General features: G+C 47.8%; 1 protein-coding gene and 1 non-coding gene across 6 annotated transcripts in view; both read left to right on the forward strand.

Moving 5' to 3' along the window:
- Positions 1 to 9945, forward strand: part of LOC112546925 (uncharacterized) — a 30448-nt gene extending 20503 nt beyond the window's left edge. For 4 of the 5 annotated variants that reach the window (XM_075912412.1, XM_075912411.1, XM_075912415.1 and 1 more), the window contains 3 exons: positions 4903 to 5103; positions 7184 to 7297; positions 7584 to 9945. In XM_075912412.1, the coding sequence (XP_075768527.1) occupies positions 4903 to 5103; positions 7184 to 7297; positions 7584 to 8431 (1163 nt within the window). In that variant the 3' untranslated portion in view covers positions 8432 to 9945. The remainder of the gene's footprint in view (positions 1 to 4902; positions 5104 to 7183; positions 7298 to 7583) is intronic. The other variant, XM_075912414.1, reaches the window with a different exon arrangement.
- Positions 9946 to 25589: 15644 nt separating this feature from the next.
- Positions 25590 to 25754, forward strand: LOC142821691 (U1 spliceosomal RNA). The gene has a single exon (XR_012898380.1). It is a non-coding gene; the product is annotated as a U1 spliceosomal RNA (small nuclear RNA).
- Positions 25755 to 26819: the final 1065 nt, after the last annotated feature.

The following is a 26819-nucleotide window of genomic DNA, read 5'->3' on the forward strand; positions in this document are numbered from 1 at the left end:
TGTGAGAGCTACAGGGCGCCAGGCTCACCTGTAGGTCTTTTTTGGCACAGTCCTACCTCTCAGGTTGTACCTCGAAGCTTTTGGTGGAGGCTGGTTTGGTAACAGTCTGGTTTGAGAGTTTGCCGCCTTGGTCCGCTGAACCTCGTCCTCAGGTGATTTCTCCGGGGAGGGGTCCTGGGTTAATTAGCTTTGTTGTATCTGCAGTTCGGCATACATGACTTGTGTGGATCCACGAGGGGCACTTCTTTACCTTTACTGCTGTGTGGGTGACGAGCAGCAATTGGAACTGTTCTTCCCACCAGGCTGCCAGGCAATTCTTTCTGCGATGTTCCTTTACGAACACGTAGTCGCCTGGTTGGATGTTGTGGCATGGTACATCAGTAGGTACTGAGAGGGCTTCCTTCACCTGCAGGTGCAAGCTTTTCTAACTGTTATTTTATGTTGTTGTTTTTTGTGTGTGGCTGCTAGCCTGTGGGCCTTCTGCAACATTAAACTGCTTACAAATTACACATGAATTAGATACCCTTGCAGCTTCTAGGTGCATGCCTGGGCCGTACCATTGTTTTGGGATCTGTGAGGCCACCCCCCTTTTGCTCATGTGTGTTATTTGATGAGACACCTGAGCAAGCTGCTGTGTGAGAGATCTTGGGGCGACTGGGCAGCCATCAGGTGCAACCATTGTTCCAGCTGGGGATAAGGAGCAGCCTGCTTTTTCCCAAAGGTTTTTCTTTGCAGGTTGAGCAGCTTGCTGTAGTTTTATTAGGTCCTGCAAAGAAACAGGGAGAGAAAGAGAGACCAGAATTTGAAAGGGAGCCAGAGGTTCATGTGCCACTGCATTAGCACTCCATTACCCAGAGAAACAGGATCAGTGGCACCTGTGTGGGCCAGGCAATGGGTAATAGAGAGGGATGTGGGTAGCTGAGTGGCATCAAGGAGTTGGGGGATAAGGGGACCATGAGAGATAGGGGAGCCAGAAGAGGTAAGGAAACCTCGTTGTTTCCAAATTTGTCTTGTGGCATGACAGACAGAGAAAGCATACTTTGAGTCAGTATAAATGGCAGCAGACTGTCTGGAAGCTAAAAGGCAAGCACAAATTAAAGCGATGAGCTCAGCAGCCTGAGCTGATTTGATTTTTGGAAGAGAAAAGGCCTCTAAAACATTATTATCTGAGACCACTGCATATCCAGCCTCTAGTTTACCAACTGAATTTTTTTTACATGAGCCATCAGTATACAGTACAAGATCTGCATTTTTCAGCAGTTGATTAGACAAATTTTGGCGAGGCTTCACACAGTGCTTAAGCAATTTTTCACAGTTATGGGTATGTGCTTCACAATCAGAGGGTAAAGGAGAAAGAGTAGCTGGGTTAAGTACATTACATCTTTGAATTACCACATTTGGGGAAGAGAGGATAACATTCTTATACCGGTTTTGCCTCTGAACAGACAGGTGCTGGGTGCGGTGTCGCTGTAAGAGAGCAGACACAGCATGAGGGACCTGTAAGATAATGCTGTGACCTAATGTGACAGGTTGGGCTTTTTCAAGTAATTTAACAGTAGCTGCAACTGCCTTCAGGCAAGGTGGGAACCCACGGGCTACTGAGTCCAGTGTTGCAGAAAAATAAGCTACTGGACGAGGTGTGGGTTCAAAGGGTTGACAGAGAACTCCAGCTGCAATTCCATCCTGTTCATGACAAAACAGAGTAAAGGTTTTACTATACTATGCTATAATTAGATAAGCCCAGAGTGGGGGGCTGTGAGAGAAGAGTTTTAAGGGAAAGGAAAGCAGATTCACATTTTGGGGACCACATTTTGGGGACTCAGGAGCTGAGTCTAAGAGTAGAATAGTAAGGGGTCTGGTGAGTTCAGAAAAATTAGGAATCCATTGTCTGCAATATTTTGCAGTACCCAGAAATTTGTGTACCTGACTTTGGTGAAAGGGTGAGGAATGGAAAGAACTTGTGAGATTCACTTAGGTGTTAACTGGCGGCCATCTCCTGAAAGTAAATGTCCCAAGTACTGAACTCTTTGTTTTACAAACTGCAATTTGGCTTTGGAAGCCTTGTGACCCTTTTTAGCAAGACACTTTAACACATGCAGAGTATTAGTCTTACATTCTTTCTCAGTTTTACTAGCAATTAGCACATTATTAACATACGGAACCAACACAGAACTGCAGGGAAGAGAGATAGAATTAAGGTCAGCTTTTTAAAAACTGAGAAATCAGAGTAGGGCTTTTACAATAACTTTGGGGAAAACATGTCCAGGTTAATTGATGACCCTGAAAGGAAAAGGCAAAGAGAAATTGGGAATTCTTATGCACTGGAATAGAAAAGAAGGCAGAACATAAATCTATTACAGAAAATCATTTAGAAGTGGGAGGAATAGAGGATAGAATAGTAACAGGGTTAGGTACTACTGGAAATCTAGGGGTTACAAACTTATTAATGGCTCTTAGGTCTTCTACAAATCCATAGATTTGCTTTTTTACAGGTAGTATAGGTGTATTACATGGTGAAGTTGTATAAACAAGTATCCCTTGTTCAAGGAGGGAAGAGATTCCAGGCTTAATGCCGTCTTGTGCCTTCCTAGACAATAGATACAGGGGTACCTATTGGGAAAGGCTTGTTGTGTCTGTATGTTATTTGCACTGGTGTTGCAGAGGCTAGCAACCCCACTTCATTCACATGGGCTGCCCACAATGTCTTTGGGACATCTGAGATGTTCAGGAGGGGTGTATGTCCTGAGGTTTTATCAGATTCCTCTGAGAGTAGTAATGCCATCAAATTTGGAGCCTGATAGGGGGAAAGGTTAACAAATATCCCTTCTTCTTTACAGAGAAGGTTTGCACCCAATTTATACAACAAGGTTTACAGGAGAACAGGGAGGTAACAGGAAAGAATGTTCAGCTGACAAGGGTCCAAAGCGGGGTGGGGGTGCAGATGGCACATCTGGGGAATCAAGCTGTTTTTTTAGAGTAGCCAATTTTTGCTGCAGCTTTTCAATAGAATTTTTTTGGATAGCCATAATGCTCAGATTTTTTTTTCTTACTGCTACATCCTCCCAGAGGCACCAATATTTCATCTGGTTAGGATGTTTTTCCTCGAGGAAAACTCTAAGATAAGCAAGCTTTTGTAAGTCAAAGCTCTAGTTGCCATTTATTCTGGGAATTCCCCTGAGTATAGCCATTCCAAATGCTTAATAATTTCTTAAGTCTCCTTAGTTTCAAACCTGCAGGCAATACCTAGCTGACTGATGATCCGAGACAAGGGAGTCCCAGGCTGTGAGAAACCTTTCCCCTCAGTCGGAGACAAACTTGAGGGAGCAATCTCATCCATGTTAGCACTGTCCTGTCCAAGGACAGCGCAGGAGCCCAACAGTACTACCCTCTCCAAGGATAGCACAGGTGTCCAGCAACACGACCCTCTCCAAGGATAGTGCGGGAGTCCACACAAACTGTCAGCTTCACTCACACTCCTTATGTGCTGGGGGAAACCACCCTTGCTTTTAGCAGCTGTTTAGTGACACTGCCAGCACCGGTGCGGCTACGGTCCCATTTCGGACTTCACTCACTCAAAACCAAGCGCTTGGACTCGCTACCAATCAGTCAGCAACACAACAACAAAATTCAACCCCTATTTGGCTATACCCAGTGTTTTCGTTTTAAATCTCCCTCAAGCCTCTTAACAAAAATTTTGGAGCAAAAGATGACTCTTACACCAGCCGGTCCAGCTGGTCACGAGAACAGGAAGGCAGACTGGGGGATTTTAAATGGATCCCTTACCCTCCAGATGCACGCTGTAGTCCGTTCCCATTCCCCGTCATCAGCCTTTCCAACTGGAGTTCCAAGCCATCCCACTTCTGACACCAAATTGTGGGGGAAATCTCGCTCCCCTGGGGTACAGAGCCCCCAGAAGGGTCCGAGGCTGGAGGTCAAAGCAGTGAGGCAGGAGAGAAACCTAGAAGGAAAACTTTATTATTCATGCATGCAGGCTGACCGGTACCAGAGTTAGCAGCCAGCCCTGAGAGACAGTTTCAGGGATTTTTTATACAGTATGTTCAGACAGTAGTTGTTGATTGTTTTTCTTTAACATATTAAAGTCTCAGCAGAAGTACTCTGAGATGTTTCTGTTCACACCGGGAGTACTAGAAGTAAGTTTTACAGAACAAAGGCATATGAGAGAGTTTACATGACAAATTATGACAGACTAGGAGTCTTCATGAACTTGAGATAGGCATTGTAAGGGTCTTGATTAGAGTTAATTTGATTTCTCTCTGTTACAGGGAGAGAGGCCTGGAAAACTTTTAACCCTTACAGCAGTTTTCTTTTAGAGAGTTTTTATTTCCTGAACAGTCCCCCCTTTAGACACAATTGGAGTTATTTGATTTTTCTCCCATACATCCAAGTATGCAGGAAGCTCTTCATGGTCAGAAACCCTCAGCCCCTTATTTGTCCATTCAGCCGCTTCTCTAAATTAACTTTACTTTAAATATCTCATAAGTAGTTGGCTAATCTAGTGCCCCAGATCACATCTGCCTCCTTAACCAAACTCCTTCCCAGACCCCTCTTTTCCTCCTGCATCCCAAACCCTCCCCCAACGCTCCCTTCTTCTCCCAGTGTTCATCCCATACCCTGTATTTCCTGCTTAATGTCTTGGAAGAGTGCAGCTCTCAACCACTTTCCAAAATCTTGGAGTGCCCCCCCCCCCCATCAAAATGAATTGCCCACCCCGCTCTAGGGATATAGTTCAGTGAGAGTCAATAACTGAAAGCTGCAGCCACAGAATTTCAGGCTAAAGAGGAGGCACAAATATTTGATGGGTAAGAGTCTGGGCAGAATTGGGTGTGGAAAGGATTAAAGCCCTTTTTGAAATGTCTCCAATTCCCCTTCTCCCCCTGCCAGGCTGCAGAACACCCATGTCTGACTCCAGCTCAGCTTCTGGCCTGCAGAGCCAGGGACAGGAAATGGCTCTGGCGGAGCCGGTGAGCTTCGAGGAGGTGGCTGTGTATTTCTCTGAGGAGGAATGGGCTCTGCTGGACCCGGGCCAGAGAGCCCTCTACAGGGATGTGATGCAGGAGAATTATGAGGCTGTGAGCTGGCTGGGTGAGGATTCCTGTCCGTTTGTGTAACAGAAGCTGGGTGGGCTCTGGAGCAGCTGGGTTGGGTTTGGTTCAGGGTCCCTCATTGCCCAAACCCTCAGTATCAGCAGTATCTGCCCCAGTAATCCTTCCCTGCCTCTGGTAGATTCTGTGTAAGCTAGAGGGTCACCAAAGGGCAGGCCTGACTGGCCACGAGGAGAGCGGCTGCTGCTGGCAGAGTAGAAGCAAGGCTGCAGAAAGGGAGCTGAGCTGTGGGAGCATCAACGAGAAGCAGCCTAGCCTGTCTGCACATTGGCTGGTCACAGGAACAGCCCGGCACTGCCCTGGCTGTCTGTAGGACTGACAGCTGTTGTGGGCAGCTGACAGGGCTCACCAACGCACAGTCAGTCAGGATCAGGATATGGAGCATAGGCAGGGCCTGAAGTGGCCAGCCAAGGATACATTTTCCTAATCAGAAAATTCCCCTGCCTCCTTCTGGCTCAAATAGAGCATCTGAGTCCAAGAGCAGGGCAAATCCAGCCCCAAGCGAAGAGCTCTGTGGGCAGAGCCCATAGGGCCGTGGTCACCAACAGGTCGATTGCGATCGACTGGTTGATCGCGAGGCGTCCTGTCTGCCCCACTCCCATTTCCCACCCACCCCTGAGAAGCCCCACTACCTACCTCAAGTGAAAATGGAGGTAGTGTCGGTTTCCAGGGGATGGACAAAAGTCCCGCAGCTTAGTGTCACTTTCAGCGATTCCGGAAGTGCGCTAGCTCTGTCGGGTGTACTGCGGGAGGGAGCATCGGCTCCCTGCACCGCACAGGAGGGGTGAGTCAGCCCCATGGGAGGCGTGCGCAGGGTTTCTCAGCGCGCGTGCGGGGGAGAGGGTGTTGGCCCCGGGGCAGGCACACGTGGGGTTTCCCTGCACCGGGGTGGGGGGCTTGGCACCAAGGCAAGCACTTGAGGGGCTTCCCTACGCGGTGGGGAGGGTCGTTCCTGGGGCAGGTGTGCATGCGTGGGGCTTCCCTGTGCGGTGGGGGGAGGATCGGCCCTGGGGCAGGCACGTGCTGGTTTCCCTCTGGGGGGGGAATCCCGGGAGGAGGCAGATGCAGGGGACTTTCTGCCTCCACTGACACCCCACTCCCCAGCCCCCACTCCCCAGCTACAGAACACTGTCCCCACTCCCCTGTCCCTAGCCACAGAACTCTGTCCCCATTCTCCTGTCCCCAGCTACAGAACTCTGTCCCTATTCCTGTCCCCACTCCCTTAACTCTGTCCCCAGCTGTAGAAACCTGTCCCCACTGGCACTCTGTCCCCTTGCAGAACCCTATCCTCTGCCCTCCCAGCACCCTGTTCCCTCTCCCCTGCCACCAGCCGCAGAACTCTGTCCCCACAAAATGTATAATTATAAATGTTTCATTTTAGATTTAAATAGCAGGAATAAAAAACAGACCATTTATTTCATAATTATAAACACATGATTTTAATTTTATTTTATATATCGCGTAATTTAAAAACCTGTTTATCAGAGTGTGTAAGTAAGGGCTGGGAGTAGCAAGAGATGGACAGAAAGAGAATAGAGAGGGCGGGGCTTCAAGGAAGGGGCGGGGTGGTAGATCTTCGCCTGTTCTGAGATTTAAAAAGTGATCTTGGGTATAAAAAGGTTGGAAACCACTGCCATAGGGCTCTAGAGCTCTGCTGGATGCTTTCCCTCCCAGCCCTAGTGACCTCACGTGACAGCTCAAATATGAGTCCTGGCTAGGGGTGTCTGTCAGTCCTAAAAGTCCTGGAGCTCTCCCCTTATGAGCAGTGTGTTCCTGTCCTGCCCAAGTATGGAACAGGCCCTAAGGGAGACTGAGTTGTATCCTGGAGAGTGCAGCAGAGCACTCAGTTCCCAATGGGAGTCAGCTGGGCTATTCCCAACGTGGTAGTGGGGCAGGGGGAAATTAGTGTGTCCTGGGATCTTGTACTAGCCAGAGACCAGTCTGTGGAAAGTGAGGAAGGAGCCTCTCTGGGTAGGCGACTTAGATCCTGGCTTTGGAAGCAGGAATGGCACAGACCTTAATGAACAAGATCAGCACTTGGTTAATTGTTCCCGGAATAGGATCTCCAGTCTCCAACGCTCATCTGCTCTCCTGGGTGGAGCAAAGGGAAGAGCTGCAGATCCCAGATCTCCAAGGCTGTGAGGAAGGGGAGATCATTAGTGACACCTGCACAGGTGAGAAATCAGCTAAACTGACTCAAACCAATTTCTGTGATCTCATAGCAGATGTTGGTTGTGTGTTTTCATCAAGTCTGACTGGCTCTTCAGCCTGTTTTCAACTCCAGTCTGAGAGTGCTGGATGGGGAAAGACTTACGGGGAGCAGGGTGAACTCAGCTCATGATTATTGAATCTTTCCAGCTTTTCTTTGAGTGTGTCCCCCATTTTCTGTTCACCATTCAGAATTTGTCTTTTAGCTCAGCCCAGGGAATGTCTCCTGTGTGGTTTCTCTCTCTATCCCAGCAGGTGATGGGATGCTGAATGACAACAATGAGAGGAGTCTTCAGGAGGAAGGACCTAAGCGAATGGCTGCATGTGGGGTGTTAGTGGGAATATCTGAAGGGCATGTTTCTCAGAGTCCTGAGCAAGGAGAGACTTGTGAGAGTCAGCATAGCCTACAGAGGCATCAAGAAAACCATCCAAGAGCAGAACAGGATAAATCCAGACACAGGAGCAGAAGGTTGAAAACAAACAACAAAACTGTTCAAAAGAAAATCCCCCATCAACATCCTTGTGCTTCCAGTGACTGCGCAACTCTTATTAAACATGAAAGGGCTCAAACAGGAAAGAAACCCTTCAGCTGCTCTGACTGTGGGAAAAGCTTCAGTCGAAGGTCACTCCTTGTTACCCATAAGAGAGCACACACAGGAGAAAAACCCTTCAGCTGCTCTGACTGTGGGAAAAGCTTCAGTCAGAGGTCAAACCTTGTTAGCCATGGAAGAGCCCACACAGGAGAGAAACCCTTCAGCTGCTCTGAGTGTGGGAAAAGCTTCAGTTGGAGGTCACAGCTTGTTAGCCATAAGAGAGACCACACAGGAGAGAGACCCTTCAGCTGCTCTGAGTGTGGGAAAAGCTTCAGTTGGAGGTCACATCTTGTTAGCCATAGGAGAGCCCACACAGGAGAGAGACCCTTCAGCTGCTTTGAGTGTGGGAAAAGCTTCAGTTGGAGGTCACAGCTTGTTAGCCATAGGAGAGTCCACACAGGAGAGAAACCCTTCAGCTGCTCTGACTGTGGAAAAAGCTTCAGTCAGAGCTCAAACCTTGTTAGACATAGGAAAATCCACATGGGAGAAACCCTTCAGTTGTTCTGACTTTAGGAAATGCTGCCGTCAGAGGTCACACCTTGTTATCCATAAGAGAACTCTCACAAGAGAGAAATCCTTCAACTGCTCTGACTTTGGGAACTGCTATAGCGAGAGTTCAAGCTTTGTTGCATATAGTTGAACCCACACAGGTGAGAAACCCTATAGTGGTGGTGAGCAAAATTTTCTCTGTTGGCAGAATCCAGCCTACCTAAGGCTTTGATCCTGTCCACAAGGCAATGTGAGGCCCCACCTCCAAATGAGCATGTGCTGAGAAGGAAGGAGCTTAGCCCCACCCCCTCTTCGTGCTGTGTAGCCGCTAGAGAGGAGGCAGTGCTAGGCTGAGTCTTTGCCACACAACCTAAGGCTGGCAGTAGAGGCACTGCTGCCACTGCACTGCTGGCCTCCCGGGCCACATGGCCATGTCAGGGGTGCCTCTGGGGCTTGTCCTGGGCTGTATGGCTGCAACATCAGCAGCACCTCTGGGCCTGGACTGAATGGGTGCAGCAGTGGTACCTCCGGTGTCCATGGCCGGTCCTGGTCTGTGTGGCTGCTGCAACCTTCCTCTGGGGTGACCAGGACGCTTTGGCTGAAGAAGTTGCTGCAAGGGGACCCAAAGCCAGGTAATATTTGCTGTCATCCCCAGACACCCTCTCCCAATCTCCTCAATTCCCTTTCCCCCAGCAGCTAACACCCCCAGCTTGCTTTGACACCCTCCTTTTTTCTTGCACCCTCTCTCCTGGCCACACTCTGCACCTTTCCCCTGGCTAGACACCTGCCTGCTTCTGTATCCTAGATCCTTCCTCAAGACCCCAACCCTTTCTTGAGGCCCCTGTCACATTATTGGATTTTAAGGTGAGCATGCAGATCACTGCTGTGATCACAGGGAACAGTTTGCCCCTAATTTGGTAGAAAGTGGGCCATGCGAGGTGTCAAATGAAAGCTAATATTGTGCTGAGTCTGTGTATGGTATTCATGTACTTGTTTGGAGTTTGTATGGGGAGTTATGAATGTGGGCTCTGCTGATACTGTGTATGGACTGCTTGTCATGAGGAAGAAACGTCCAATGAGTGACTATTCTTATCAGTACGGCTCCAAGGACAATGGCTCTCAGGTTGGCCAATACACACCTGAGGAATGCGTGTGGAAAGCTGCAAAGAAGCCAGGGCACAATGGCTGCTGGTATATGAAAGAGTCAGGTCACTTGACCATGTGAATAGTTCCAGCTTGGGAGATACCAGAAATGAATATCAAATGCCATGAGGGGGACTCCATTTTGTCTATAGTCTTGCTATTTATCCCAGATGCAGCCTTGCTAAGGACAGAGAAACGGGAAGGATTGCTGACCTATCCTGACATAGAATGTATGCCAAAGAATTTTATGCTAGCAGTTTGTAACATCTCCACTAAGATCCTGCATCAAGAACTTGCTGACTGATGTATATAATGTATTCTCCTTAACAACCTTACTCTCAACCTTTTCTTTCTTTTATTAATAAACCTTTTATACTTTTAGAATCTAATTGACCAGGGAGTCATGGCTGGTTCCTTGGAACTGGGTGGATCTGTTCGGGGTTGGAAAGATTGGGCTCTGTAACCCTTCACTTGTGTGTAAGCCCAGGGCTGATTGTGGCACTGGAAGAGCTGGGGTATCTGAGGGGTTTTGCTCATGAGGCTTCCTGCGGGCTGGACTGGTAGCTGAAGTGCTCGGTGTGACTGGTTTGTGGCCTATTTCGGAAAGGTCTCCAGTCAAGGGCTGTAACCAGTCCTGATTTTGAGCAATTTGCCCTGAGTGGATTCCCTTAGTGGTGCCCAGACCTGGCCTGGCCCATCATAGCCCTGCCCTCTCCTAACCTTCTGTAGACTACTGTTGCTAATGGAAACTCACTGATAATTACATAATTAGTCAAGCCATTTTGCTAGGGCTGCATCTGGACATTTGTATTTAAATTATTAAAGAGATTAAACCTTTTAATTTTCTTATGTTAGTTGATCAAACTTTATTTTACATTAAGTAAAATATTTATGTCCAATTGTGGCGGCGTGTTGAGGTTTCCCCAACTCCTGCCATGAACAGACTCTGCCAGCCAGTAGAATAGAGGGAGTTTATTGCTTGTCCTGGATACAGCACGGCATAGATGTAATCTGGGTACAGGGCAGGCCTAGGACGCCTCAGCCCCCCTTGATTGGGGGAGACTGGGCCACTAAATTCCAGCCTCTTCCCTAGGCTGCCTCCTCCATAATTCCAGACAGAGATTAAAACTCTCTTCCACCCTGCCTCCCAGACAGGGGTTGGTCTCTGCCCTCCTTCCTTTGTCTCCCTCCCTGGGAGGCTGAGCCTGGGTGTCTGGGTTAATACACATTTGGGAGAGTCAGTGAGAATCTCACATCACAGTTCAGGGGGAGCCCGGGTCACAGAGCAAACAGCACCCCCACTACGCCACACCAATAGATACAAAAAAAATCAATGTTTTTATTTATTGCAGGGTGGGAAACCCTTTTTGCATTGGAGGCCACTAACCCACAGAAAAATCAGTTGGAGAACTCACAAGTGAGAAGCAAAAAACTCCTCTCGAAACCCCCAGCCCTCAAAGATATGTCCCCCAACTGAGATACCTCACTCTTCTAGCATTCATAGGGTAAGCGGAAGAGACAGGGAGGACTGAGGTTCAGGGCTTCCCATAGGCCAGATTTACTTTCCTGGGGTTCCAGAGTTAGTGGATTTTGTGGATCTATAGGATTTTGTAGACCTTCCATGAGGCCGTGGTAGCCCCCTGCTCTAGAGGTGCTGCACATTCTCCTACACCCCTCCTCTCTCCTTTTTGGGAGGGGCATGCCTTTTTGTGTCCCGCAGGCCCTGGCTACCCTTACATTCTAGGCCAGGCCCCCTGTTCCACCTGCGTTTCTAGCTATTGAAGGTGTGGGGGGTCTTTCCTGCCCTTCTTCTAGGTGAGGGGAGCCCCCCTCTCATCTCTTTGGGGGGTCTATTGCCCCCCCTTTCTCCACTTCAGGAGGCCTGAGCTCCACCGTTCCTGCCGCTGCTGCTTTCTCTGAGGCAGAGGATATAAGGGGGCTGCTTTAGAGCAGCCTTTGGAGTTCTCTCTCCTCCCACAGCTTGTCCTGTGTTGGGGGTGTAGGGAATAATTCCAGACACACTGGGTTCAGGTGAAAACAAGCAGAGGATTTATTGGTTTACACAGCTGGTGGAGTACGCACAAGGGGTTAACCTGGTGAGCACTAACTTAACCAAACCAAACATTAGATTATATAGGCGGCAGAGGGGAAGTGATTTGATAGGTCTAGCGGTGGAAATATGAGCACATAAGCCAATGGACTACAAGGTTACACAGGATCACCGCCCATCACCAATTAAACATCTTATCAATAATACAGGTAATTATTCCTAACAAGCAAAATGAGCCAACATAAACAGAGACAGGTTGGTGGTAACTCTTTCAGACGGAAATATAATGTGTTTACTGCGGGAGTGATATTGCCTTGGGTTAGCACAGTCTTTGGGACCCAGGCTTATTTTCTAGGAATAAAGAAGACAGTGAAAAACAATCCTGCAGAGTTGTTTGGTACCAGCCTTATCAAAGTGAGGCCCTCTTGGAATGTGGTTGCTAGGGGAACCACGGTCACGGTAGCTACTGTCTGTGTGCTTCCCAGGCCTGGCCTAATAATTTAGGATTTGAGTTCTAATTTCTCAGCAAGATATCATGGACTGTCTCAGTTTGCCCCTACAGTTCCCTCCTCTCGACCTTAGGGTTCTTTAACCCACCAGGTTAAATACAACAATTTCAGGGGTTTTAATTTACTTTGGAAGCACTGTTACAGCACCAGCACTATTATACGTTATAATTGAAACTTGCCATATAAGTTGGCAAAACACTACTCAAATCCATCCCCAAGGTATTTTGTCACCAGTAAAGGCACTGCCCGTGATTATAGATTTGACCTCTACTTCCTGGTTGAGTGCCTCAGAGTAAGGTGTTTTGGCATGGTCCATCGTTTTCCCTGTGAGTGTGTACCTCAGACGGCCAATACCAAATTGCCTTTGGGCACTGGCCACCAACTCCTCAATCTCTGCCTGCAGGGCCAGTAAACCCTCCTCTAGGTACTTACTTCCTCCATGCCACCGAAGATCCCATGTTAGGTTACCCGTCATTGCCGAAGTACGGTAGAGCCAAGTCTTGTGAATGGTCAGGGTTGCCCAGCGAGGGACTGTTATGCACACGGATGCATATGTAGAGGGGGAGGGCCTTCCATTTAGTTCAATGGAGTGGTCTGTCTGGGTAGGTACCATTCATTTGGACCAGCTTGGTGTTTGTTTATTTCTCTGTATGTGACTTGAAGGCAGTTTACATTGACTGGAGTCCCTGTTTCTCTTACGGGACCACAGCATGGTTCACAGATGTTTGATTGTTAATGGGAACCCATGCAATTCCATAATTCTTACCAGGTATTTGTGAGGCCTTTTCAGGCGTCAGGCATCTGGCACCAATAGGTAGCAGGGCAAATGGCTGTTATTGCAATGGTGAGGTTACTAGTTTCCTCATTGTTGTGGGCATCAATGTGATGGAAATCTTTACTTAAATATGTTGATGTCCCACTTGCCCGTGTTGTTTCACTTACAGATTTCTTATTATCTCTGGCCAAACCACTTTTACGGTTGGTGTGCAAGTTTTACAAAAGCTAAATATTTCATTCATGTGGCTGTTAAAGCAAAGCCAATCTGGCGGGGAGGGGGCTGGTACCCCATGCCCAGTCCTTCTTTTCAGGTGGTGCACTGCTTGCTTCCTTCCAGTTCCTTGTGGTCACCTGTGGAGATATTGTTAACATTCTCCTAGCTTAAAAAATTACTTTACTATTATCCATTCACTAAAATTTAGAGTTGCCAATTGATTGGGCCCAATTATTAATTTTGTTTTGTTTAAATTCATGCTTCTGCTTTACTTAAAATATCCTTTCATTAAAACAACAATATTCTACACACAACAACATTTGCAATATGTATCACAATTAAGACACACAAGACAAAGTTGGACAGAACACAGAACACATTATGTTATGACCATGTTTGGTTTTTTTTCTTTCAATTTGCCCTCACAGCTTGTGGTTCCCTTTATTAAGTAAATCCAAATATTTGTTATTGCAGTCAGCTATTAATAATTTAAACGTCTTACTACAGGGTTTTCATAACATCCATGCTGCAGCAGAGTCTGGGGTGTTTTTGTTTTTGCAGTGAAATTAAGGGATTATAAATGTTGTCAATTTACTTCAAAGTTTGCAGGGTTTTCTGAAATAGTTCATTCTATGCTGGCTCTGGGGTTAACTACTTCCTCAAACTCGATAAGGAGATCTAAGTCGCCAACTGTGTCTCCTTGTCAGGGGCCAATGATGACTGCATCTTCAAATTCAATTCCCACTCGCTGGCTTAGTTAGGGTGGCTTTTAGGTTACCTCCTCTCACTCCATTGAGCCAAATATAATGGTGTATGAGGGGAAGGTTTGACTGATTATTAATCATTTGCCTGGCTAGCCCCTATCCCCCGGTTCATGTGTTACGGAACATGATTTGCTAGCACGGAGCTCAAGAATCTCCTAGAGTTGCTTGGCAACTTTCTCCTGCTCCTGCATGTGGTTCTGTGTCCCCTGTGTGCTAGGGATATTCTTGCTCAGCCATTGTCCTGCCTTACCCCCGCCGGGGTGGAAGCATTCTTTTCTAGTGCGGCCAGTCTTTTTGCAGTTGGTACAAAGTTTGGGCTTCCTTTTGTGCCCACAGTCCCGTGTTATTTGCCCCGGCTTCCCGTAGGTATAGGAGAGAGTAGCCTGAACTGGATGGATTGTGGCCTCTGCCTCTATAGTGTTGATTGACACTTTCTTTCCCTTCCTGTTCTGTAAATCGGTAGCCCACTTCATTATGTCTGTGTATGCATTTCCAAACATTTGCCTAGGGGCAATACAGCTTGAGGTCTGCTCACACCCCTTCCTTCAGAATTTGGAGGAACACTTCCCCTAAGCTGGTAAGCTTATTCCAAGACTCGGTGTTTCACTTTGGATCTGGCAGATTTGTTACTAGAGCCTGTTTTTCCAAAGGGAAGAGCTGATCCCTTTCAGTTATTTTCCATGTCTCCTCTCTATCTTCAGTGATGTATGGCAATGGCTCGTATGGGGCTGAACATAGAGAGGGGTGAAGGGGGTGATGTTTGCCGAATTCCCCTCTAAGTTTGGGAAAGGCGGTGCAGCTGGTATGGTTGCGCCAGCTGAGAAATCCTTTCCTCTCCTAGTGCGTTCCTTTGGCACAGAGGCGCTGCAGCTGCTTGTAAGTTACGTTCCTCACTGCAGGGCGGATTTTTGCTCTTATGAGCTTCAGTCTCATCCCTCAGGACTTTAATTTCTTCTTTTTTTAATGTGAGGGTTTTTACCAATGCTATTACTACCTTGTTGGTGTTTTCACTTTCCTTTTCAGTTCCCCACTTGATCAAATCCTTCTCTGGTGCTTGTTTGTAGTCTAGATGTTTCTGTGGGCTAGCGCCCCCCCCCTGCAATGTCATGGCTTCTGTTTCGCTTAGCCCTCACTCCTTCCTTCTTTTCTTATATTTGTTTAGTTTCTCTTTTTTTCTTTTCTTCTCTCTTTTCCAATCTTGATTCGTGGGCATGAGCCCCCGATCAAGCATTGGGGTTTTGAGTTTTTATGAAGGTTGCACACAGCTGTCCTCCCTTGGATGTCACAGCCATTGACACCCCCCACACCTAGGAATCTTGGGAATCTCTCCCTCCCTTTTCTCTGCACACAGCTTTGCCATTCCCACCAGGGGATGAATGATGCCCCTTGGGTGTTGTGTGCTGAAAGGCACGACCATGGGTCAGCCTTTCCCTCCTTCAATTCCATATGCAGCTTATACCGCATGATACTTGTGCCTTCAGGCACCCTCCCATGGCTGGCTAGGTTGGGGATCTGTACTATTCGAGGGTGTATACGTCATGCACCTGCTGTGAGGCTTCCATCAGGTCATGCAATGTTACATGCAATGAGGGAGTGGACCACCGGTTCGTACTGCCTGCCGCTTTGTGTACCCAGTCAATTCTGAGCTTAACATACGGCTCAATAACTCTCTGGGGGTTTATCCAGTCCATTTGTAACAGCCCCTCTAGCTCAAACAGTATACTGCCCTCTCATGCTGATCTCCACACAGTTTCCTCCCTCCCCTTTCAGGCCTGCCTCTTATGCTTGGTTCACACACGTCCAGGTGTCTCATGCCTCAAACGGGAACAGATCCAGGATGTGTCTGAAGAGAATGAGAGACTTCAAACCCTGGCCTAATGAGGTGGCAAATAAATGTACTCACCTCTCTTTGGGTATTCGCCTCCGATCCCCAATCAGCTCACAACCCCGGATCCTGGACGAGCCCCCAAACTGTAGGGAATAATCCACGGACACACTGGGTGCAGGTGAAAACAACCAGAGGATTTATTGGTTCACACAGCTCGTGGAGTACCCACCAGGGAGTTAACCTGGTGAGCACTAACTTAACCAAAACAAACATTAGATTATATAGGCAACAGATGGACGGAGGGGAAGCAATTTCATAGGTTCTAGCAGCAAGGCATAATGAGCACATAAGCCAATGAACTACAAAGATTACACAGGATCTCCGTCCGTTGCCAATTAGACGTGTTATCAATAACACAAAGTTATTCCTAACAAGCTAAAGAAGCCAACATAAACAAAATGGACATGTTGATGGTAACTTGTTTGTGATGTGTGTATTGCAAGATGATTATTTCTTTGCATTGGCATAGTCCTTGGGATCCAAGCTTATTTATCTGAAATTACAGGAGACAGTGAGAGAACCTGCACAGCCTGGCTAGTACCAGCCAGATCTTATCAAAGTGAGGCCTCTTTGGGATGTGGTTGCTAGGGGAACCAGGATCATGGTAGCTACTGTCTGTGTGCTTTTCAGGCCTTGTAGGGATAACATATTAATGTATTAAAAATGTTTCCCCCAAGTGGAAGTGACTCCCCATAATTTGTTCCCCACAACTTAAAGTATTTAGAATTATTATTATTATTATTATTTGTTAAGATTGTTAAATGTTTGGATTTATTATTATCGCCTCTTTAGAATATAATTTATTAGGAATGTAATATTACGTCATGTAACTTAGAACTGTTAAGAATATAATCCTATGTAGCCAGAAACAGCTCCCCTCTCTGTGTCCCTGGGCATGCTCAAGCTTTTGCAAGGGGCTGCTTGAAATTGACATTGCAGCGATACACTGTAACAATGCATTGTCAAGCCACTAACTCTGCTCTGGGAGCCAAGCCCTGTAATTGACTAAGGGCATTTGCCCGTTCTCTTCAAAGCATTGTGAAGCAATTAATCCTGAATTTTTTTTGTAACTACAACTCTTGTATATGTAAAGTTGTTGTTATACAAAATACTGTATGGGAAACATTAATTAGGGAATGTATGTAAGAGAGAGAGAGTGCTTGGACGATGAAAGAATGGTTTTGAGAGGTGCCAGCCTGAGAATGCAGCAACAAAGGGCTGAAGAAGGTGTCAGGTGCCAGTGCAACCAAAAGGTGTCAAGTGGAGGAAACCAAGTACTGGAGGTCCACCCTATGAGGTCACTGACGAGCACCTGGCATCCACCCTGAAGACATCAGCATTATGCACCAATTCCCATAGACTGGTATAGGAAGAAATTCCTATAAGAACTGGACTAAAAGACTATGGAGTCAGAGTCCAAGGTTCTGCTGCCAGCCTACCAGGAGCTTCAGATGAGCATCTGATCAGGACTTCGCTCCTCATTACCATCACTTGTGTACCGAATACCTGGTCAGTATTCTGTCACAAGCAACTTCCAAGCTGGTAACTATAACAAATACACAGAACTAGAATGAATGGATGAATGATTGAATGAGTGTTTATATATATATAAAAAGTGTATAGATTCATCCGGGAAGCCTCTTCTTCAAAATTTAATTATAAGGGATAAGTAGTGATAGGAATAAGTAGTTAAACAACGTTGTTTGCTTCTATCTTTTCTTTATTATTATCTTTACAGTAAATGTGGCTTTTTGCCTTATCCCCCTCATAAGATCCTGCTTGCTTTTATTGGTATAACAGCCTGGCCTAATAATTTAGGATTTGAGTACTGAGTTCTCAGCCTCAGTTTACCCTACACCCTGGGTCTCAGTGTGCCATGCCCGCTGCCAGCCACCTTGATGTTATTAGCACCAAACGTCAAACCAGCTGGACTAGCCAGCCCACTTCACAGTGAGTTGCTAGTGGCCCTGTCAGAGAAGAGCCATTGGCAGCTGCAGACACATCCCTGCAGCTGCCTGAGGCACCTTTTGGAAAGGGCCACTTGTGACTTGGGTTCCTGTAGGCTGATTAGCTTAGTTGGTTAGTGCATGGTGCTAATAATGCCAAGGTCATGGGTTCAAGCCACATGCTGGCCAGAGAGATATTTGGAGTGGTGACTTGTTCCCTGGTGTGGACAAGGAAGTAGAAACAAGATTTGCAGGAAGCAGGCTAGAAAACTGAGAGGAGGCTCTAGCCTGCACAGACCCAGTGGTTAAAAGGTCCTGGGCCTGTCCTACTTTCCCCAATAGCAGGAAAACTCTTCTTTTCCCTCCATTGTCCCCAATGGAGTGACCTGATACCCAACTTCCTGCTGCCACAGTGGCTACCCCAAGGCTCCCTGCAGGGGGCAGGCTCACCAGGGGAGGCTCAATATGTCTAGGAGGCCCCCACCCTGGCAGGAATGTCTCCCCCTTGTTCTCACAATTCTCCTCCCTTCTCCTCAGATGATAGAAATTGCAGTTTGTTCTCTCTTTGGCTCTACTAAAGCTGGATCCCAGGACAAGACTTTTCCTTCATAAAACTGGTGAAAGCCAAGAGCAAATTGCTTGTCAGCTAAGAATATAATTGGAAGAACAGCATCACCCAGCATGAAGCTTGAACCCATGACCCTAAGACTTTCACATTCTGCCATCCAAGCTAGCCAGATGTAGATACCCCACTAATGGCCAGGCACAGAGTAGTAGGAGCTGAGTGTTCTCAAATGCCTGACTCAAGGCTCTGTCTTATCCCCAGTGGGGGGTCCTGGACTCCATGTGGAATCCAAGGTTCAAATGCCACTCCTGACTTGCCCACTTCTTTTCCCACAAGAAATGGTTCCATTTCAGTCTCTCAAGTGACAGGAGAAGGGCCCATGTTCAGGATTCCTCTTAGCATAGCAGCAAGGGGAGAGGGAAGGAATTCAAACCCCTTCAGGAGCTTTGCCCTCATGGCACCAAATTGGTCCAGTCCCAGTTTCTTCCCCAGGAGAAAGGGGACACTGTTTGCAGAGCAGCATGGGCTGAGCTCAGGAGCCAGGTGGGTGATCTGCCCTGTAGCTGTGATGGCATCAACCCCCCTCTCATTGGCCTGGAGACAGAGTTCCAAGGAGCATCAGACACCCAGTGAGAGACACAGAATTGCCTCCTGTGAAACTAAGGCCAGGAAGGCCAAAGCACATGAAAAACCTCCTAACAAACCAGCCCAGCCCCAGCAGCTCCCACTGAGACTTGAGCTCAGCTTGTAGATTCTAAGTGCTGCCCCTTACACGATGGCACCTACAACTGGTGCTGTTGATGGGCACCTGTGACTCTCAACTCTCAGTCTGGCCTCTGCGCTCCTGGCTTCCCCCCAGCCACTTCCTCTCTGTCCTGCCCCAGCCTGGCTGCTCTCAGGACAAATTCCTTGTTAGGACCAGTCACAATCTGGGATGAGGGAGAGTCCCTCCTACCTGAGCTGTCTGTTACACAGAAGCCTCTTGTTCTCTGCCCAGTTCCTAACACTGGCTGCAAACAGCTGTTCTATGTGGGGGTGACGCTCAGTGGCAGAGTATTTGGCTGTACCTCAAGTAATGCTGGGTTCAGAGCCAAGTGCCCCCTTTAAAAAACTTTTCCCTCTAACAAACATTTGCCTTTCCATTTCCATCCCATTCTGGATTTCTGGTGTCTGTGGATTCTTTAAATGAATACAGACCCTTAATGCTGTCCTGTGCCAATGCACATAAACCAGGCAAACCCGTCCCTCAGCTGGAACCAGCACAAACCCACTGTGTGTCCGTTTCTATTCCCGTCATTGCAACAAGGGTGGGATCTGAATGCCCATTGGCAGGTCTTTGGACTCCTTGGGCTGTGCTGTGCAGAAGAACAAAAAACAGATCCAGCAGAGGAGGAATGGCCTAGTTTGTGTTGAATTTATGGGAGAAATTGTTCTGACACGGGACTGAGCATGTGACTGGAGATGAGCAGAAGCCTGTTACACACATATAGGAGACACCTTTATAAGCCTGTCTAGTGCACATTCCTACCTTTCTGTGTGAACACAACATACCTCCGGGCTCTAATTAATGGCCACCTGTCTTTCACACAGGTCATTGATCCCTGTAACTTTCAGAGGCATTCCTGTGACAGCTGTTTAAACATAATGTGCTTCTATTTTATGATCAGTAGCAGAGTCTCTGTGAGTTACTACCAATAGGGCTGTTAATGTTGTCATCTAACTTATTGCAGTTACACTCCTGGGGAGGTGTCACTATCGAGTTTAATCTTCTGAAATTTGATGTAGCAAGTCTAACTAAGACTCACTAAATCAAACTCAGAGAGCGCATCAACTGGACTATGTCTACACTGGTGGATTCTTGTGCAAGAACGGATGTTTTCGCGCAAGAACCTACAGAGTGTTCACACGGCATGCCTGCACTTGTGCAAGAAGATTTACAGTAAAGCATGGAAAGAGAAGTCTTCTTGCACAACAGCTATACTCTTTTCTAAAAAGTGTAAGAGCTCTTATGCAAGAAGGAAGTGTGGACACATGGCAGGGGTTGCTTGCACAAGATAGCCCTATAGCTAAAATGGCCATCAGAGCTTTCTTGCGCAAGAGAGCGTCCATACTGCCATGAATGCTCTTGTGCAAAAGCACATGGCCATGTTGACATGTTCTTGAGCAAGTGTAGATATAGCCCTGGTGTGCAGTTCTCCTGCTCTTTGCTACAGTTGCTACTGTTGTCCTCCTGCTGTGGGGACACCACAAAGCTGAAGAAAGAGGTTGAATCCATCTATATAAAGAGGTATGGGGGGAAGAACAGACACATTGGCCAGGCACCACTGGGTGCTTCCTCCCTCACCTCTGCCATTCCTGGCAGGTACCTTGGCCAGCTTAGCCATGGGGCCGCTCTCTGGGACTTTTCTGCCAGCAGCTGCAAATGTTGCCATTGCCCATCCCAAAGGAGATGGGAAAGAGTCACTCTCCATGGCTGCAGGAGCTGCAGAGGTTGCACTTTCAGGATTTCTGGGCACGGACATCCCCAGGGAATCACAAGGGTGTGTGGGGCTGGCTCTCCTGTCCCAGCAATTGCAGTCAGAGCTCTGCCTTCTCTATGCCAGTCACAGGACCCTCTGTACCCGCTCCAGGCTTGTGGCTTCCTTCTTACCAACACTCCTCTCCACTCAGCCTTTTCCTGAACCAGCAGTTCCATGGGTGGCCAGGGGAGTCCTCTTCTGTGTCCCAGAGGGCCTAGGAAAATATGAGCAAAGGCTGCAACAAGGCACCACTGGGACTTGAACCCAGGATTTCCTGTTTATGAGGCAGGTGCTTTAGCCAACTAAGCCATGGTACCCACTTGTGAAAGTGCTTTAAAACTGTTCTACTTTAAGGTTTCATACATCTTTGAGTCTCAAAGTGCAGCCATTCCCCATTTCCCATCAGCCCTGGCAGTGTCTGGCTCCCTGGGTACAGAAAGTTACAGCTCCGTGGACAGAGACTCTAACATGCACATCTCCCCCAGCCAGTGGGACTGTAGAGTGGCTGGTGTTCAGCGTGTCACTTGCAACTAACTTGGCTCAACTCTGGGCCATGGGAACCTTCCCATTTGCTCCTTATTCATCATTAGTCACTTGCCCAGATGTAGCCACAAGGTGGGGCTCCCTCTGCCTTCCACAAGCACTGGCAGGGTTTGCACGGCCTGGTCATTTTCTTTTCACAAGAAGAGATGAAAACACGGAGCCTCACAGACATGCTGGGTTCAGCAAGGAAGATGAATGTCACCAGGACATGATGCTCTGGAGTGTCTCTGCCTTGGAAAGTCCTAGGAGCATTGTGTGGGGCTTCAGCCTTGCTCCCTTACACAGGGCAGAGATGATTTCCTTGAGCGAGAGGGGAAAGTGAAGAGCAGCAGAGATATTTTGAGATAACTCTGGAAGCGTCCACACAGCCTTTCCGTTGTTTTGAAGGAATTTCAGAATAACAGCTGACTTATTTTGCCTTCTGTAACCCTCATTCTACAAGATATAACGGGTATTCTGAAATAGCTATGTTGGAATGTGGCATGTGTCGACGCTCCACTGCTTCCATTTTGAAATAGCCCCTCACCAGGGACCATTCTCAGTTATTCCTCCTCAGTGCCTCCTGGGGCTCTGAGTCGAGATAGCACGTCTACATTAGGGAAACCTGCGTTGGACAGATGTTGAGGATTCCATGCAATGTAGACTCGCTATTTCAGATTAACTGTTCCAGAATAGCTTATTCCAAAATAGTCGTGCAGTGCAGACGTACCATCAGTGACTTATGATGATTAGAGCAATAGGGTGAAATAACTGAGAAATGGGGATGTAGCGGGGGGAAAGGGGGCAAGGTTTCTATGAGACGCTGCTTGTTTTGGGGGTGAGAGGAGCAGGGAAGGAGATGCGTTAATGATGAAAAGGAAGGAGAAGAGTTGACCTACAGTTGGTAAGGGCACATCTACACACAGCAATTTTGTTATTTCAGAATTATTTAGAAATAATAAGCCCTCATTTCATGAGGAAAAACACTTCTTTCAAAATTGCCATTTTGAAATAGCACCAGTGTGGACACTCAACTGCTGCTATTTTTAAAAAATTACTCCCCAGAGTCATGTAATTAATACCTAGTGCTTCCTGGGACTTTAAACTCATTGGGCGCATCGAGACTGACAAAATTTTGCCGCCTGTCTACACTGGCCATGAGAATTTGCGCAAGAACACTGACATTCTAATGTATGAAATCAGTGGTTCTTGCGCAAATATTCTGACACTCCCCCTCAGAGATAAACCCTCTTGTGCAAGTATTCTTGCGCAAGAAGGCCAGTGTAGACAGGCAAGTTAATTTCTTGCGTAAGAAAGCCTGATGGCTAAAATGGCCATCGGAGCTTTCTTGTGCAAGAGAGCGTCTAGACTGGCATGGATGCTTTTCCGCAAAAGCATCCATGCCAGTGTAGATGCTCTTTCGTGCAAATACTTTTAACAGAAAAACTTTTCCGTTAAAAGTATTTGCGCAAAATCATGCCAGTCTAGATGCAGCCATATAGTGCATGCACCTTAGGGAAGCCAACCTTGGACTAATTTCTAGCCTTCCCTGTTGTGTGGACGAGCTATTTTGAAATACTTATTTTGGGAGCTATTATTTTGAAATAACCTTGTAGTGTCGACATACCCTGAGGCTATGTCTGGACTGGCATGATTTTCCGCAAATGATTTTAATGGAAAAGTTGTCTGTTAAAAGCATTTGCAGAAAAGAGCGTCTAGATTGGCATGGACACTTTTCTGCAAAAGCACTTTTTGCGGAAAAGCATCCGTGGCCAATCTAGACGCGCTTTTGCGCAAAAAAGCCCTGATCGCCATTTTCGCCTTTGGGCCTTGTTTGCGCAGAACAATACCGTGTTGTCTACACTGGCCCTCTTGCACAAAAGCATTTGCAAAAGAGGGCTTTTGCTCGAGTGGGAACGTCAAAGTATTTGCACAAGAAGCACTGATGTTGGATATTACAAAGTCAGTGCTCTTGTGCAAATTCAAGCGGCCAGTGTAGCAGCTGCTTTTGCGGAAAAACTTGCCAGTCTAGACACAGCCTAACTGAGTGGGAGTGACACAGGGAGGAGCAGCTCAAACATGCCAAGGGGCTGGCCAGGAGCCCTGCAAGGCAGCACTGACATCACAAGAGCCTTTTGCTGCAACTTAGCTCATTTCCCCAGGCTGCAGCAGGCAGGGCTGGTACTGAACTGAAGAGAGCTCTCAGAGAGGCAAGGTTGCAAACATCCAGTGAGGATGGGATCTGAGCCCACACGTGTAGAGCACAATGGTTTAGCAGTCCATTGCCTTAACCACTAAGCCACCTCACCTGGGCTACAGAAGCTTCTTTCAAACTACCCAAAGTCATTACTGCTGGGAACCTTTGTGCCGCTCGCTGGCTGGCCAGCCAGGGACACCCAGGCTATGTCCATACTGGTGGCTTCTTGTGCAAGAAAACATCCACACGGCCATGTGGGAGATGTGCTTTTGCACAAGAGCATCCATGGCAGTGTGGACGCTCGCTTGCACAAGAAATCTCTGATGGCCATTTTAGCCATAGGGCTTTCTTGATCAAGAAATCCCTGCTGAACGTCCACACTGCCCTCTTGCTCAAGAGTTCCTGTGCAAGAGGGCTTACACCTGTTAAAAAAGAGCGTAGCTCTTGCGCAAAAAGCCCTCTCTTACCATACCGTACTGTAAATTTCCTTGCGCAAGTGCAGGCAGGCAGTGTGGATGCTCTGCGGATTCTTGCGCAAGAATGGCCACACTTGCGCAAGAAACCGCAAGTGTAGACATAGCCCCAGGGTGGGAAGGTTTTGGCTTTTCACAATGTTCCCTGGGCTCTTGTAGAAATCTCAGTGCTGGTAACAAACTCAAACACCCCCTGGGTGCCCATAGGTGGGCTGGCTAGTCACAGTCTGGCTCGGAGCAATCTCTGCAGTGGGAAGATGCCCGTGGGGCAGTCACATGACAGCAGCACACGGCTCTGTTCACTCCACTATGTCGCGTGTGATCCCTGCTGTCCTGTGCTGTTCTGTATTAACTCTGCATGTGCCTCAGTTTCCATGGGCACCGCACCACTATGTAAATGGGGATTGGAATTTTGGGTGTGCCTCACTGAGGCCTGCTCTGTACTAGGCTGGGCAGGTCGGCTTGAGGGATGTAAAATGCCGACCAGCCAGGGAAGCCGAATCCAGCTACGCATTGTGCACCTCTGGTCCCTGGACTATCAAGTCTGTTCTATGCTGCTGTTCAGGAATAATGGCATTGCACAAGAGGGTTTTTCTTGCACAAGAAGGGGCAGTGTAGATGCTCCTTCTGGCACAAGAGCCTCTTCTGCAAAAATGACAGCTCATTAGATATGCAAATGAGGTTCAGTGATATTCCATGCTTAGCTTCATTTGCATATTTCTGGTGCAAGAACCCGCCAGTGTAGACATAGCCCTGGTGACTTGCTGGTGTTTCTCAATTGATGCTTAAACCTGCATTAATGGCACCTCAGCCTGGGAGCCTCTGCCTGAGCCTCTTCCTGCTCTTCAGCATCGTTCTTGACCTAAGGCTCATGCCAGGGTAGGAACCCTTATCAGCCCCATTTTCCAATGGGTGAAGGGAGGCCCACAAGAGGTGGCGCAACGTGCCCGGAGTCAGCCAGGAGAAGTTCTGTGCAGGGGAGGGACAGAGGGGACAGATACTTTTTCTTAGGCGGAGGGAGGGCATGTGTGTTCTTGTGCTTCCCTGTGCCCCCTTTCAGATTGGCTTGTGGAGGGCTCCTGCCTCCCCCCTCTTCCTTCTTGTACCTTCCCTGCTCTGCTGCTGAGGGGCTGCTGGGCCTGGGTCAAAAGGGTGACGTGCCTGGCTGGGTTGGGCTGGAGTGACGGGGGTGAGACTGGCAGCCACATTGCCTGGTGCCTCCTGAATGGCAGCCCCTGACAGAGCCAGGCCCTCCTCAGTGTGGGCTGCAGCTGGACAGAGCGAGTGCTCAAGGGGTCGGCGGTAATGGTGCAGTGGTACAGCCGGAATCTAAACAGTGGAGGAGGCAGCTCTTCCTGGAGAGGGGTGGAGCCGTGAGAGCCCATATGCAGATGTTGTCACAAGCAGAGCCCTGTGGGAGTGGAAGTGGTCTGGTGAGTGGTCCTAAATCTCGAGTGGGGTCTGACTGCGGCATCAGGGCAGCATCAGGGAGGTGCAGGCAGGAGGGACGTGGTGCAGGATGGTCATGTGGGGTTGAGAGGCTGTGACCACCCTGAGGTGAGAGTGTTTGGGAGCTTAAGGGCAGGCAGTGGGTGTGCCTGGGGTTCTTATACTTACCTGGCAGGGGAAATACCATGATCATAAAGGTGGTTTTCCTAGGCTGAAGCTCATCCATTGCACTTTGGGGGTACTGACTCCTGCAATTTCCCTCTGAAAGGGGAGACTTGACTGCACAGTTTTTGGTAGTGGGGGATTGCATTTGTGCTTTTCTCTGCTATTTGCTGTGAAAGAAAGTCATGGATGTTTTCTGTCTAAGGTTTTGTTAGTGCTGTTTTACAGCATTTATTTTTTTTTCTGTCAGTTTATGTGCATAGGAGCTCTCTGCTCTTATTTGTCTAGAAACTGTGAGGCTACATCTACAGTGTTGACTTCTGGCACAAGAATTCTTTTGTGGAACGGTCCTTGGCTGTGTCTACACTGGCGTGATCTTGTGCAAAAGCGGACACTCTTGCGCAAAAACTTGCTGCCTGTCTACAGTAGCCACGTGTTCCTGCACAAGCAAACTGATGTTCTCATGTATGAAATCAGGGCTTCTTGTGCCAGAACTCTGACACTCCTGCTCAGGAATAAGCCCTTTTGAGCAACTGTTCTTGTGCAAAAGGTCAGTATAGATAGGCAACATGAATTTCTTGCGCAAGAAAGCCCAATGGCTAAAATGGCCATCAGGGCTTTCTTGCATAAGAGAGTGTCTACTCTGGCATGGATGCTCTTGCGCAAAAGCACAGCTCTTGTGGAAAAACACATGCCAGTGTAGATGATCTCTTCTGGAAAAGTTTTTGCAGAAGAACTCTTCCTCAAAAGAGTTTTTGTGTGAGAACCCGCCATTGTAGACGTAGCTCTTTTGCAAAAACTCTTCCACAAGAGAGTGTCCACACTGCCGTGTCCTTTTGCACAAGAGATGTGCTTTTGCACAAGACCATCCATGGCAGTGTGGACACTCTCTTGCGCGAGAAAGCTCTGATGGCCATTTTAACCATAGGGGCTTCTTGCGCAAGAAATTCATGTTGCCTGTCTATACTGCCCTCTTGTGGAAGAACTCTTACGCAAGAGGGCTTATTCCTCATAGGCTGTGTCTAGACTGGCCACTTTTTCCAGAAAAGCAGCTGCTTTTCCGGAAAAACTTGCCAGCTGTCTACGCTGGCCGCTTGAATTTCCGCAAAAACACTGACGATCTCATGTAAGATTGTCAGTGTTTTTGCGGAAATATTATGATGCTCCCGTTCAGGCAAAAGTCTTTTTCCAAAAAACTTGTACGCAAAAGGGCCAGCAGAGATTTGTT

The sequence above is a fragment of the Pelodiscus sinensis genome, chromosome 31, assembly GCF_049634645.1.
Source record: "Pelodiscus sinensis isolate JC-2024 chromosome 31, ASM4963464v1, whole genome shotgun sequence".
Taxonomy (NCBI): Eukaryota; Metazoa; Chordata; order Testudines; family Trionychidae; genus Pelodiscus; species Pelodiscus sinensis.